The sequence below is a fragment of the Catharus ustulatus genome, chromosome 12 (assembly GCF_009819885.2).
Source record: "Catharus ustulatus isolate bCatUst1 chromosome 12, bCatUst1.pri.v2, whole genome shotgun sequence".
NCBI lineage: Eukaryota > Metazoa > Chordata > Aves > Passeriformes > Turdidae > Catharus > Catharus ustulatus.
Window position 1 is genome coordinate 3,055,118 of NC_046232.1, and position 13,007 is coordinate 3,068,124.

A 13,007-nucleotide genomic window follows, 5' to 3' on the forward strand; every position below is an offset into this window, starting at 1 on the left:
AAATCAGTTGGTGCCTGAGCCTTGCTGTGGGAGTCCTTTGTGTCAGGCCTGCACAAATTCTTCCCACATTAGGCATCAGCTGGATAATCTCCGTGTGCTGCTCTCTCACTAACCTTTCAGGCACTGGGGAGGCAAGAATGCAGAGGGAAAAAAGCCTGGCTGCTGTGAACACACCTACCCCAAACTCAGATGGCAGAGCTGTGATAATTGCACATATCGTAGGTTAAAAATGATCAAAAAGTGAATAATGAGCAGAAAATAAATCTTCCCTCTCCCCTTCATGTAAATCCAAGTTGTGGATATAAAACTTCTAGAGCCACACTGTTTACTTAAAATTATATAAAATCAGTTACCTAATTACTTAAAAATTAGTGTACTGAAACTGAACATTATGAACTGAATCAGAGATTCTATTTCTTTGTTAAATCCATTTTAATGGAATTTGGTTAATTCCTGTTAATATTGTTCCAAGTAGGGGGCAAAAATGTGAATATACTTAAATTTTATTTCCCATTACTACTGTTTCAAGCTGAAATAGGGGGAAAAAAGGAATATAGTCGAAGTCTGCATCCCATGCATTGTTCCAGGTAAAAATATAAATATGGTCTGCTTGCAAATGTCTCTTCTCACAGGCAAATAATGGTAACCTAACTCCTATATGAATCAAGTATCCCCTTATCCTTGTTCCAGTTAAGAGTGTGGGATCTGCCAGTGGAGCTGGGTCTTACCTGGATAACTCCAGGTCTAGCACACACAGGCAAAGCACTGGAGGCCATGTGCACAAGGAGCTTTGGGCTCCCCATGTTGTCCAATGCTACCCAAACCTACTGGAAGTCCAGGACACGCCTGATCATTTCAGTGAACTGATTTTTTTAAACTCGACTCAATGGCTCTTTGTTTGGCTCTGGAAACATTCAGCAGTATCCACTGCAGTTCCAGCAGTGTGGAGTCGTTCTGCTCACACCTTGCAGGGCCTCAGCTCCAGCTGCCATGGCTGAATTCAGCTAGGAGGACCCTGTGCATAAGCACAAAGTCCTGGAAAATAACATTGAACATCTTCTAGATGCTGCTTGCATTTCCCTCTAAAAACCACATAATCAGGATTAAAGAAATAAGAAAACATAAAGGCATTCAGCTTCCCAGGCCTTCAGGTGGCAACTCTGACCTCACCCACAAAAGCAAAAGACACACATTGCACAATACTGCTCCAGAAACCTAAAAGCAACTCCAGCTGCTATTCCTAAGGTTGCTGTGCAAACTACCACCATTGGGAATGCAAACAGCAGGGCCAAGTCTACAGAAAGCTCTCTGCAGTTCTTTCCAAGGCAATTCAAGCAATCAATTTCTTTTTTTTTCTGGCAGAGAGGCTGCAGATGCATGTCAGCTGTGAAGGGCAGCAGCAGCTTCCCTTGGCCACCGCCTGAGCTCCGAGGCCTCTCCCAGGAACACAGCTCTTGGCTTTTTTTTTCTTTTTTTTCTGAGAGATCCCCACTGGGATGTTTGAAAAGGCAAATAAACAGCTGCTCAGAAAACACATCTGCTGTGTATAGCTGCAATGGCTGTACTCCTGTGACAAATGAGATGCTGAGAATGAGACCAATGGTCAAATAATCTGGTGCAGACTCCTTTAGACCAAGGTTCATCCAATACCTGTCTGAGGACCTTTGGGCATACCTAAACCAGGGAGGAATTTCCTACTTTTGCAGTTTTATGCAGAATTGAAAAAGAAATTAGCAAAATGTAATAAATTAACTTGCATTCAGAGCTCCACAGGAAGCTGAAGCATGGTTCAGGAGGATGGAGGAGAATGCTCACAGGCTGCACCATGTAACAGTACAAGGTGATGAACCCATCCACATCCCACCTCAAAGGGTTACAGTCCATAAAAACAAGCTGGGATTCCAACATAAAGTTCATCTGGATGTTTCTAGCTAATCTAATTAAAGAGAAAGCAGGGTTTTAAAACACCATTTCAACTTCACATCAACAAGTTCCCTAGATCTGGGATAAAATATCCCTGCAGGGATAAAGCACAGCTCTCCAGGTGGAGCACAAATTGAATCATGACATGATTTGGATTAGAAGGGAACTTCAAAGGTCATCTAATCCAACACCCAGCCCTCGAAAGGAACACCTTCCACTAGATCTGGTTGTGCAACCTCTCCAACCTAACCTTGAATGCTTCCAGGGATGGCAAAGGCACATCTTTTCCAGTGTGAAGAAATTTTTCCAACCTAAACCTCCCCTGGCACAGCTTGAGGCCACTTCCTCTCTTGTTCTCCCTTGTTCCCTGGGAGCAGAGCCTGACCTCCATCTGGCTGCCCCCTCCTGTCAGGGAGCTGGGGAGAGCCAGAAGGTCATTGCTGAGCCTCCTTTTCTCCAGGCTGAGCCCCCCCAGCTCCCTCAGTTGCTCCTGATGCTCCAGACCCTTCCCTGCACAAGCTCCAGCCCCTCAATATCTTGTTGATGTGTGGCACTCTGGATTCCTGATGTAGCATTAAGCTGAACAAAAGTTTTCACCTCAAGTATTGTATGGAATCAATCAGAAACATAATGGAAGTGCAGCACATGGAACTCTTCCTCAATTAACTACACAAAATTATAGATTTTGAAAAGCTCATTCTTGAAACTAAAGAGAGCTAGAGCACAAAATTTTCATAGGTTTAGCTCTGCAGAAGAAGCAAGTTCTTAATAAAGCAAAATGTGCTTTATAAGGAAAATGGGGAGAAACTTAGGAAAAATATAAAGAAAATCACACGTTCTAAAAAAATTTGAATCTTGTTATTGGAAAAATTAGCATGTATTTAAGGAATATAATTTATGACAAATAATATATAAACATGCAAATATTTTAAAATATCACCAAAAGGAGCATATTGCAAACATTCCACGGAGCACCACTATAACAAAATTTTCCTATTAGATCCCAGCAGAGGAAGAACAAAAATCCATAGGATTTACATCAAATACTCTTTAAAAGGACACGCCTGGTCTCAGTACACACCTTAACCTACGTGCAACTGGTGAATGATGTCACCATGTTTAGAGGGAGTAACAGCTTGTCTTGACAGCTGTCCCCAACAGTCCAATTTGGACAAGGCTCAGGAATCTCATGCAACAACAACAAAAAACCCCAAACAATAGCCCAAAGCTGTTCAAGAAAGATAAATTAGGAAAACAGAGAAGCTACAGAAACAACCCAAAAACTTAATTTTGCTCCACTTCTGCTCCTGCCGTGCGAGCATGACAGCAAAGGCATTCCCAGGAACAGGAGGTTCCATGCACTTGTCCTGCCAGAGGCACTTTTCAAGCTGAGAAAGAGATCAATGGGTCCAAGTGAACTGTTGGTTGCTCCATTGCCTAAACCAGAAGTTGCAGCACAAAGAGCTGCATCACTGCCTCTGAAAGACAAACCTGAGCTGAACACTGATCTTAAATATGCAAAGGGAAAGCAAAGGGAATGCAGAAGGTGTCTGGAGGACAGAAGAACAAAAGAAAAGAAGAAAAAGAAAAATCCCCAAAAGTTTGGCATCTAAACTTCCAGAGTTTATTCAATTTATTTCAACCACAACTCAAAAGGTCAAATCTGCAAATGGTTTGCAGAGTAATGCAACCCAAAGCTCTGCTCTGAAGACCCCTTTCTTTGGAAAATCTAGGAAGAGAAGGAAAAGCAGAAATATAGCCACTTTATCTTTCAGGCTGCCTGATTTGTGACTATTTGGGACTGGTGCTGGCAGAGCAGAAGAAATTCTGGATTACCCCCACCTTTTCTAAGAGGTCTGGAAGCAGACAAAGCACAACAGCAGCCATCCAGCTGCCAGAGTGAAGGAATGCAAACTTCTGTTCCAACAGCAAAAAAAATATAACAGATATGATTCAGGATTTTTTTCCCTCTAAAACAGCTGCAGATCTTGTGAAAGGAAAACAAAAGACTGGAGTACATCCCTGCCCTCCACCTCATCCCAACACACACAACTTGCCAGACACTGGGGCTTTGAGCAACCTCACCTAGTGGAAAGAGAATCAAGGAGAGGAACTACAAAGGTGCTTTTTAAAGGAAAAGAATATTAAAAATTAGGAAGGAATTCTCTGTGATGGTGGGGAGGCCCTGGCACAGGCTGCCCAGAGAAGCTCCAAGCCCCTTTCCTGGAAATGTTCCAGGCCAGGTTGGACAGGGCTTGGAGCAACCTGGGATAGAGGAAGGTGTTGCTGCCCATGGCAGGGGGTGAATTGGGATGATCCCTTTCACCCCAAACCATTCTGTCAATGGTCCCCAGAAGAAGTAAGTGGACAACACCAGAGCAGGATTCCCAGCAAACCATTTGTGATGCCTCTCTCCCTCCAAGAGTCAAGCAAGTAGACAACCTGTTTCTGAGAAAAGTAGAATCTAAGAAAAAAAAAATTCCCCAAATGTCCTTCTACCTTCCCTTTCATGGAGGTCTCTCTTCTCCACCTCTGGAAATCTAACCTAGACAGAGATGCTCTCTCTGATGCTGCTAAAGAGAACCATAAAATTACCTTGGTCCAACATAATACATTAAATAATGTATCCAAAACTAAAGAGCATGGAAGTGTTTCAAATAAATAACTGGATTGCAGGTGGAATAACACGCCTGGAGGTGGAATGCAATAGTCTTCATACCAGTTTTCTGAAATTAATGTGGTCACCAATGTGAGTCACTGCAGTAACCACAATTAATTGCAAATGGAGAGGAGACAGAGAGGGAGAGGGGAGGATGCAAGCCACCAAACCATCTCCATACATCATGGCTTCCAAGGACAACGGAATGGCTGAAGCTGACACATCACCCATGTGGAGACGGATTTTAACCAACAAAATTCTAACCAGTAAAGCTGGCAATTCCAAGGAAAACCATCTCAAAGGCTATGGGGCAAACTCAAGACTAATTAATTAATGAATGCTGGTAATCCCACTTCAGAGTTTCATACCTGAAGAGTTGATGGCACAGTTTATCTAACCTCTAATACACAGGAAGAGTCCTCATAAAGTAACCAATAAGTGGCCAAATCAAGTACTCATGGTTAGAAAACACAACTTTGACCATGAAAGTTATGTTTGATTTCTTCCCCAGCTCAAAGAAGATGAGTGCACAGAAACTTCATAAATACAACATTATCAACACATTGTATGCAATGAATTCTCTTTTCAATATACTAGAAAATGGCCACTAATAATTCTCTTTTCTCACTGAGAATCCACTGAGATAAACCAGCATTAAGAAACATTTGAGTGAAAACAAAGTATTAACCAATCTGGCAGCAAGCCATCTACTGTACTTTTATTTTTATCCTCTTTTTTTTGGAAGCAGGTAGGATTCTACAGGTGGAGAAACACGCTTCTCTCATTGCTAACGCTGTTGTCAGTATTTATCAGGAAACCCAGAGTAAGTGCCACAATAAAACCCCAACTACTCAGGTTTGGGTTTTTTTCACTGTTAAAACGTTTCTACACTACTATCGTTTCCATCTTACCTCAAGCACTGGGCCAGCTCCAAGAATAATCTGTTCTACTCCACTGGCAAATCCCTTCTGGCTGAGGGCAGTGAGGTGATGAATCAGAAAGTTGGTGCTCTGTGTCTTTCCTGAGCCGCTCTCTCCTGAAATCACGATGCACTGGTTCTTCTTCTTCTGGAGCATAGCATGGTAAGCCACATCTGCCACAGCATAAATGTGGGGCTCCAGCTTCCCCAGCTGATGGTTATCGTACATCTTGACATACTTGGGGTTATAAATAGGTAGGAACTTGAAAGGATTAATAACAATGAGGATGCTGCCAACATAGGTGTAGATTTTTTCCTGCTTGAAGCGGTTTCGGAGGTTTTCCAGGAGTGTTTTCTCATTCAGGTCTGGCAGACCACACAAGTCATCGTAGTCCTTCTGCTGGGGCTGGGGGAGGAAGCCCCGCTCCACCATCCTGCGGCGCTCCTCCGTCACCCGCAGCCAGGACTGGAGGCTGCCATAGTGGATGGAGCCATCCAGGTTCTTCTCGCGCAGCAGGAAGCGATAATCCTCACCACTGATGCGGTTCTCCAGCGCCATGCGCGGCCACAGCATCATGCGCTGCACCGGGCAGTCTGTGGGGTTGAGGATCCATTCCTCCCCTCCAAACTCCTTCACTTCGGCCAAAACGTAGCATTTTGTTTTCTCGAGTTGGAGTTTGTTGATGAGCGAGTCGATCACCTCGGCAGCCGTGGACGTTTTCCTGGCAGTGATGGGGCAGTAGATCGTCCCCTCTGCGATGCTCCCGGGGTAGATGTGCAGCGTGTACTCACTATCCTCAAAGCGTCGTCTGCCTCCAACATCATTTACACTCATATTGGATCCTTTCCCATCAGTCCCCGTGCTGCATAGTCAGGACTGTGCTGTATCTTGTCAGGTCATCACGTTAGCAGGGCTGAAAAAAACCAATAAAACCAGGTTATGTATTATCCTACAAATACCCCAAAGTTGTAGCACACAAAGGTATTCAACATTCAAACACTACACACACAACATAGGCTCCCCCTGCTCAGATGCAGCTCCCACAGCACCTCAAGCTTTTGCTATTTTTGCCCCCAATCTGAGGTATCAGAAACACTCTCTGAATTTCAGTGAAATTCAGTGAGCAACCACTGAATCCATCTCATGAGTGCGTGGTACTCAGCATCCACAAATTTTAGCTGCTAAACCAAAATAACCGTCACCTTCCCCTGCACACCTGGCCACAGATACATTTTTTCACAGTCCTGTGCCAGTGAAGAGGAGATAAACTCTCTTTCCTTCTTGTCCAGAAGATTTTGAACCCATGATGATTTCATCAGCAGCACTTTTTCCCCTACCAAGTCACCCTTTTCCAGAGATGTCCAGAGTGGGATATGAGTTATTGCAACCAACTCCTTTAACATTGTACTTTTTATTTCTTTTGTACTGCTTAAAACCAAACAAATCCATATCTCTGGCACTGAAACACCAAATGTGTAGCTGATTTCTCAAACTTCACCACTACCAGAAGATAACACACCACCAGCAGCCCCAAATAATAGCAAATACAGAGTTAAAGAGCCCCAGTTCTCCACCAGTCCTAACAAACTCCAAACTGCCCTGGAAGATGTTAAGAGTTACTCTAATAGAAAGACAAAAGTGAACTGGGAGAAAAGCAGTCCCCTCAGAACCAGGATCTGGGCAATCAGGTGGCAGTGACTTTATACAGATTAAAGTTTACATGATGCACATCCTAACATTATTTGTTACATTGAGCTTTTCACTGAGCACTGCCCCACTGGAGCAAGACCTCACAACTATGACAGTTCCCTCATGGCATCAACAAAATGCTCAAGAAGGGTCAAATACCATGAACTCAAAACCTACAACAGGTTTAGAGAACTTCAGCAGAGTACTCAGGGAAAGCATTTCATTAGTCATCCTGTTCCTGCAGTCTCCCCCAGGTTTCCAGATCCAGATTCAGTCCAAGTACAACCACCCTCATCTCCTTCAGCCACTCCAAGGCTGGGATCTGGAGAATTGTTTCATTTCTGAGGCCCTCAAATGAACAGCACTATTTTATGCTGTATTGTTTCTTGCTCCAATATTTCATGAAGTATATTATCCCCAGCCACGTGCACTTCAAAACACAGAAATTAATGTGTCCCAGTGAAATACATCTGGCAGGGATTCATGGCGCAGTGCTTGGTAGCGGGACATACATTATACACTGGGAAGCATTCCAGCTGCTTTCCTATGGCTTTACTGCAGGCACAGATGCAACAGGGATGATGTCAGGGAAGTTCTGGGTTGGGCTTGCTCTGCAACTCCAGCATCAGCCTTTCATCAAGAAGGGGAGAGCAAACCCCCCACTCGAGCTAAGCTCGGTAATTCCTCACCCAGATTTCACTTCAAAGCTCAGGCCAAGAGGGCTGGCTATTTTTATTGATGGTATCAGAGCATATCCAAGACTGCTGACTCACGTGAGAAGTGCAAACAGGACTTTAAGTTGGTTACCTTAAGCAAATTGACTTTGCCTCCTCCCTCTTGCACACTCAATAAATACACTATAAAGCACTAGGCCACCGCACCCCACCCACTCAAACATCTCTAGAGATGTTTATTCTGCATGGAATGGGTAACAACAAACACCTGTGCCTTCTGCATCCAAACAACTTGAATCCATCAGGGTTGCAAGCCAAGTGTGAACCCTATGGAGATGCTAAAAGCCTCAACAATTCTAGGGATGTAGAAAAGCCAAGTCCTCCCCACAAAACCACTCGAAGACCAGAAGTTTCGGAGATCAGAAAGCAAAGGGATGTTAAATCGAGCCTTGTAAATCCCAAGGGTTCCATGGGGTTTACTGGTAACAATCCCAAACATGGCTCAGAGTGTTGAGGGAAGTCAAAGCAATGTTAATGAAGTTAACTGGTTGTGGTCTCCCGTGCCCTGCTGCACATGAGCCCGGCCCTGGCTCAGCATCCAACACACCTTGTGCATGCAGTCAGCTGTTCCAAAGCATTTTGGAGAAAACAATGCAATGAAATATCCATCCTAAGGTCATTGGCATATGTCAGGGAAAAAGGCTCTCCTAACAGCACCATTCCAGCAGGCTGTTGTATTAGCTATTCTATGACTTGAAAAATAAATATTTTTGCATTTAGACATACAAAATTAAATGGGAACATGAAAAGAATTACACAAGGTTTGTATTTTGCTACCCCTTAATACTTGCTCTACGTGCTATTTTAATTGAAGGCCTTTCAAGTTGCTATATGCTTACATTTACAGGAAGACATATAAAAATGATGCTACACTTCAGTAATTTATACATTTTGCCTATTGCAAACTCCTGGGAGCACTCTGGTCAAAAATTCATGGATTCTGTGTGCCTATAAAAGGAAACATTTACGGCATTTTAAGTCAACACAGAATCATGGAATGGTGTGAGCTGGAAGATGTTTTAGAGCTCATCTCATTCCACCCCCACCATGGGCTGGGAAACCTTCCACTATCCCAGGTTGCTCCAAGCCCCATCCAACCTGGCCTTGAACACTTGCAGGGATCCAGGGGTAGCCACAGTTGCTCTGAGCAATCTGTGCCAGGGTCTCACCACCCTCCCAGACAGGAATTCATTCCCAACACCCCATCTAACCCTGCCCTCTGGCAATGGGAAGCCATTTCCCCTTGTCCTATCCCTCCATCCTTTGTCCTCAGTCCCTCTCCAGCAGCCCTTTCAGGCACTGGAAGGGGCTCTGAGGTTTCCCTGGAGTCCTCTCTCCTCCAGGTGAGCACCCCCAGCTCTCCCAGCCTGGCTCCAGACCACTGACCACATACTTTCAACCTAGTATTTTCTATATCCTTTTACATTTGCTATGTTTGAATGAAGATTCGTCTCAAATTAATCCTCAATACCGACTTTTCTCAATTTTACTACATAAACATAATTTTATTTCCAACATAAAAAAGCACAATCTCCAAATATGGTTACAAATTAATTATATTACTTGGGTCTTCCTACATAACAAAATCAATTACTATTTCCAAGGGGAAGGTTCAGAGGGTCCTGATAAAACTGACAATAATCATCTGATTATTAACAGGTTGACAGAAAAAGACTAAAACTTTGATTGCCAATTAGGCTTTGTACAGACACTAAACATGTAAATACTGGTTGATACATTCTGTGTGATCTTTTGCTATATGATCACAGTTTAATACACATTCAAAAAGACCAGCCTCAATATGCTCATTTTCAGGGACGTTAGCAACACATGGCAAAAATCCAAAACAAACTGTCCACTGGAAGCATCTGAACCCGGCATAAATAATCTGTGACAGCTAAAGCCTGAAATCATGTGCAGAGTTTGCCAAATACCGAATGATTTGGAAAAAACAGGGATCAGTGTCAGCATTGAGGCTGCTAAAGGGGCAATTCTGGAAGCAAAGTTCACTGAGTTTATTATAACATCCCCTAATCTGGCAAGAGACTACAGAAACAGGGAAACTTTCTCCCCTTTCCAATCCTCAGGGTTTGGTTCTCAGTATAGCCTGGATTTATCCATCCACCAGCACCTCCCAACACACACTGTGCAGGGCAATAATTCCTGGTATAAACTTATAAAATCTGATGAAGAAGATGCCAATCTAAACACACTTCACTGTTTAATCTGAATCTATGGGCACAAGAGCTCTCTGGAAGTTTCCACCAACAGCCTTGTGCTGGTGGTACCCAAAATAACACCTTGGTGACATCAAAACTGACACCAGATTGACACATCTGTGCCAGTTACACACAGGAGGAATACCCAGGTGGAAGCTCAACCTCTTGGTTATCATTGTACTGTTTCACATGTCATTTCCTTGCAGAATCTACATAACACTTAACCCTCTCCTTTTATCATCTTCCTTTTCCATGCTCACTGTATTTTTGTCTTCCCACTATTTGCTGATGGGAGAGAAACACAATTATTGTGACTTAATTACCTTTGTGGGCCCCTCTCAAAGAACCTTGCGTACAAGTGCAGGAGGGGATGGTGCACAAGACACAGATTTATGCACCCAGGTATTAGTGTGGGGAAGGTGAGAGGTGCAACATTTCTCTAAAATTATTTTCATCCAAAAGAATGAAAAAGTTCTATCACAGGAAAAGTAAGATTTGGAAACATTACAGAGATCTTAGAAAGGTTTGTTTTGGAACAGACCTTTAGAGGTCATCTAGTCCAACCCTCCTGCAACGAGCAGGGATGTCTTCAACTCGATTTGTGATCACAATTCAAATTTACTTCTTAAAGGAAGATAAGCTGGGATGGGGGAAAAAAATACCCATTAGTACTCCAGGATTGTTCCACATACAGAAGAAAGGTCTTTTGGCTGAATTTCAGAGCAGTTTATCTTGACTGAGGCACCTAAGCAAGATTCCAAAGCAGGGAGACAACTTAAATTACACCAGAAAATAAAAGCAGAAGTGGAGACACGTTCCCAGAAGCTCTGCAGCAACACAGGACCCTGCTGGACTTTGCACCAAGCCAAATCAAAACCCCACAGGCACCAACAGCAAAGACACACAAGCAATGGTAGCAACATCCCAATGACACATCTGATTGTTTTTGGGGGTTCTTAAAATTTTCCATTTGGTCCCAATTCCTTTGAAAGAAATAAATTCTTCTCCTTTGCTAAACCAGCTTTGTCTTGCTCAGAGTTCAAGGCAAATGTGAGTGAACCTAAAAATTTGGTGTCCTTTCACTTCCTGCAAACCCAAGTGATTTTAACATCCTCAATGTCCACAGTCCAAGTGAGATTTGTAAACTGGGATTTGGCTGTTATTATCAAGAACTGTATTAAACAGAGAGTCAACCCTTGGTCAGTGTCACCCATCCTGCCTCAAGCAGAAGGGCATATTTCTGGAAATAAAAATGCCTGTACAGCCAAAGATGCCTACTCAGCCTCCTAGGGGGATTCCCAGAGCACAAAAGAAGCAGTGACACAGCTCACCCTATGTAAATCATTCCCAAACACCTACAGTTGCCCACACTGGAACTAAAATAGGTTGCAAATGTTCTCTAAGTTGTTCCTGATCTCAACAGCTTTTTTATGGCCTGAAAAATTTGATACAAGTCATATTACACTGATTTTCCCTGCGTCTTTCTGGTTTATTCAGCCATTTAAGCAACTCTGTCACCTCCTTGTCTGTTCACTTCTATAGTGGAGGATGACACTTGAGTTTCAGTTCAGCACCTGGGAGCTCCTTGCTGGACACCAGAAGTGTTTCCTCCTCTCTTTCAGAGATGGGCTTGGTTCCCCCATGCTTTAATCAGACAGTGATATTAAGAAGTGGAAAATAATCCCTCAGCGGACAATAATCTCTTCCAGAGCCTGGAATCATCTTCTCTTGAGGTTTTGGTATTTCCCTATGGTATGACACTCAGTGGTTCCTCTTCTAGAAACTGGGGGTGTGTGAGGATGTTGCTATCCATCACATCCTTGGTGATGCATATCCTGTGGAAATCTCTCAGCTTCTACCAGACCTTTCAGCTGAGACAAAATGAAAATGGGAAGGAAAAAAAGAAACAACCAACCAACCAACAAACCCCAAAAAACAAACAAAAAACCAAAGCAAAAACTCAAAAAAAAACCCCCCAAAAAAACCAGCTAAAAAATTTGCAAGAAAAGCTGTTGTGAAATTAGTTACTCCTAAAATGTTACAAACGTTTCTGATGAAGGAGGAACTGAATTAGGACATGAATAACAACAGGATCACTTCTTTTTTCCCTTGCAGTCAAAGCACTTTCTGTGAAGGCAATGAATCAGCATCCAAGGAATTGACCTGGGCTATGCAGTGAATGAAGTTCCTGCCTGCATGACTCCTGCCTCACTGGCTGGAGATGCTACCAAAGCACAGACCCACCATTGGTGGTGCCAAAGAAATGAAAATTAAACAAAGGAGCTACTAAAAAGTTTGGTGAGGTCTTGACTGAGGCATGGGAGAAGTGACTTCCATCTTCACTTCCATCACAGCATCTCTGCATGATGCTGGGAAATCCAAATAAACAGTGCAAAGAAAATCCTGCCCCAGATTGTTCCTCTTTCTTGAGCTGCAGATTTGAGTCACTGACTCTTGACTTCTGGAAGCACTTCTGTTCTCCCAAAACATGCCCCTACACAGAGAATGCGATCCTCCAGCTGCTCCCTCGGATTTTTTTTTCCTCAGAAACCAACAAAATAGTAATAATAAAAAAACAAAACTTCAAATGAATTGCTGTATCCTCTCTCAGGTTGCAATGGTAGCACCTGTTTAACTTAATTTGCTGCTCCCATATTCCCTATATGACTAATGAGAACTGTCAGTGGATGACAAGGATTAACAAAAAGGCAGAAGTTAAGGAAGAGCCTGCTGTATCCTGAGTGTTCTGAGTCCTGCAGGGAAACAAACCCTTGCTACAAGATGTTTTGCTGATTCTAATGACTAAGGAAGTAGTCAGTGGACAGAGGTGGGACAACCCTGTTCCAAACACCAAGAAAAATCT

General features: G+C 43.2%; 1 protein-coding gene across 8 annotated transcripts in view; it reads right to left on the reverse strand.

Moving 5' to 3' along the window:
- The window catches only part of MYO9A (myosin IXA), a 174,013-nt gene that overhangs the window by 136,294 nt on the left and 24,712 nt on the right, over positions 1-13,007 (reverse strand). For all 8 annotated transcript variants that reach the window (XM_033070562.1, XM_033070564.1, XM_033070559.1 and 5 more), the window contains exon 2: positions 5,494-6,415. In XM_033070562.1, the coding sequence (XP_032926453.1) occupies positions 5,494-6,336 (843 nt within the window). In that variant the 5' untranslated portion in view covers positions 6,337-6,415. The remainder of the gene's footprint in view (positions 1-5,493; positions 6,416-13,007) is intronic.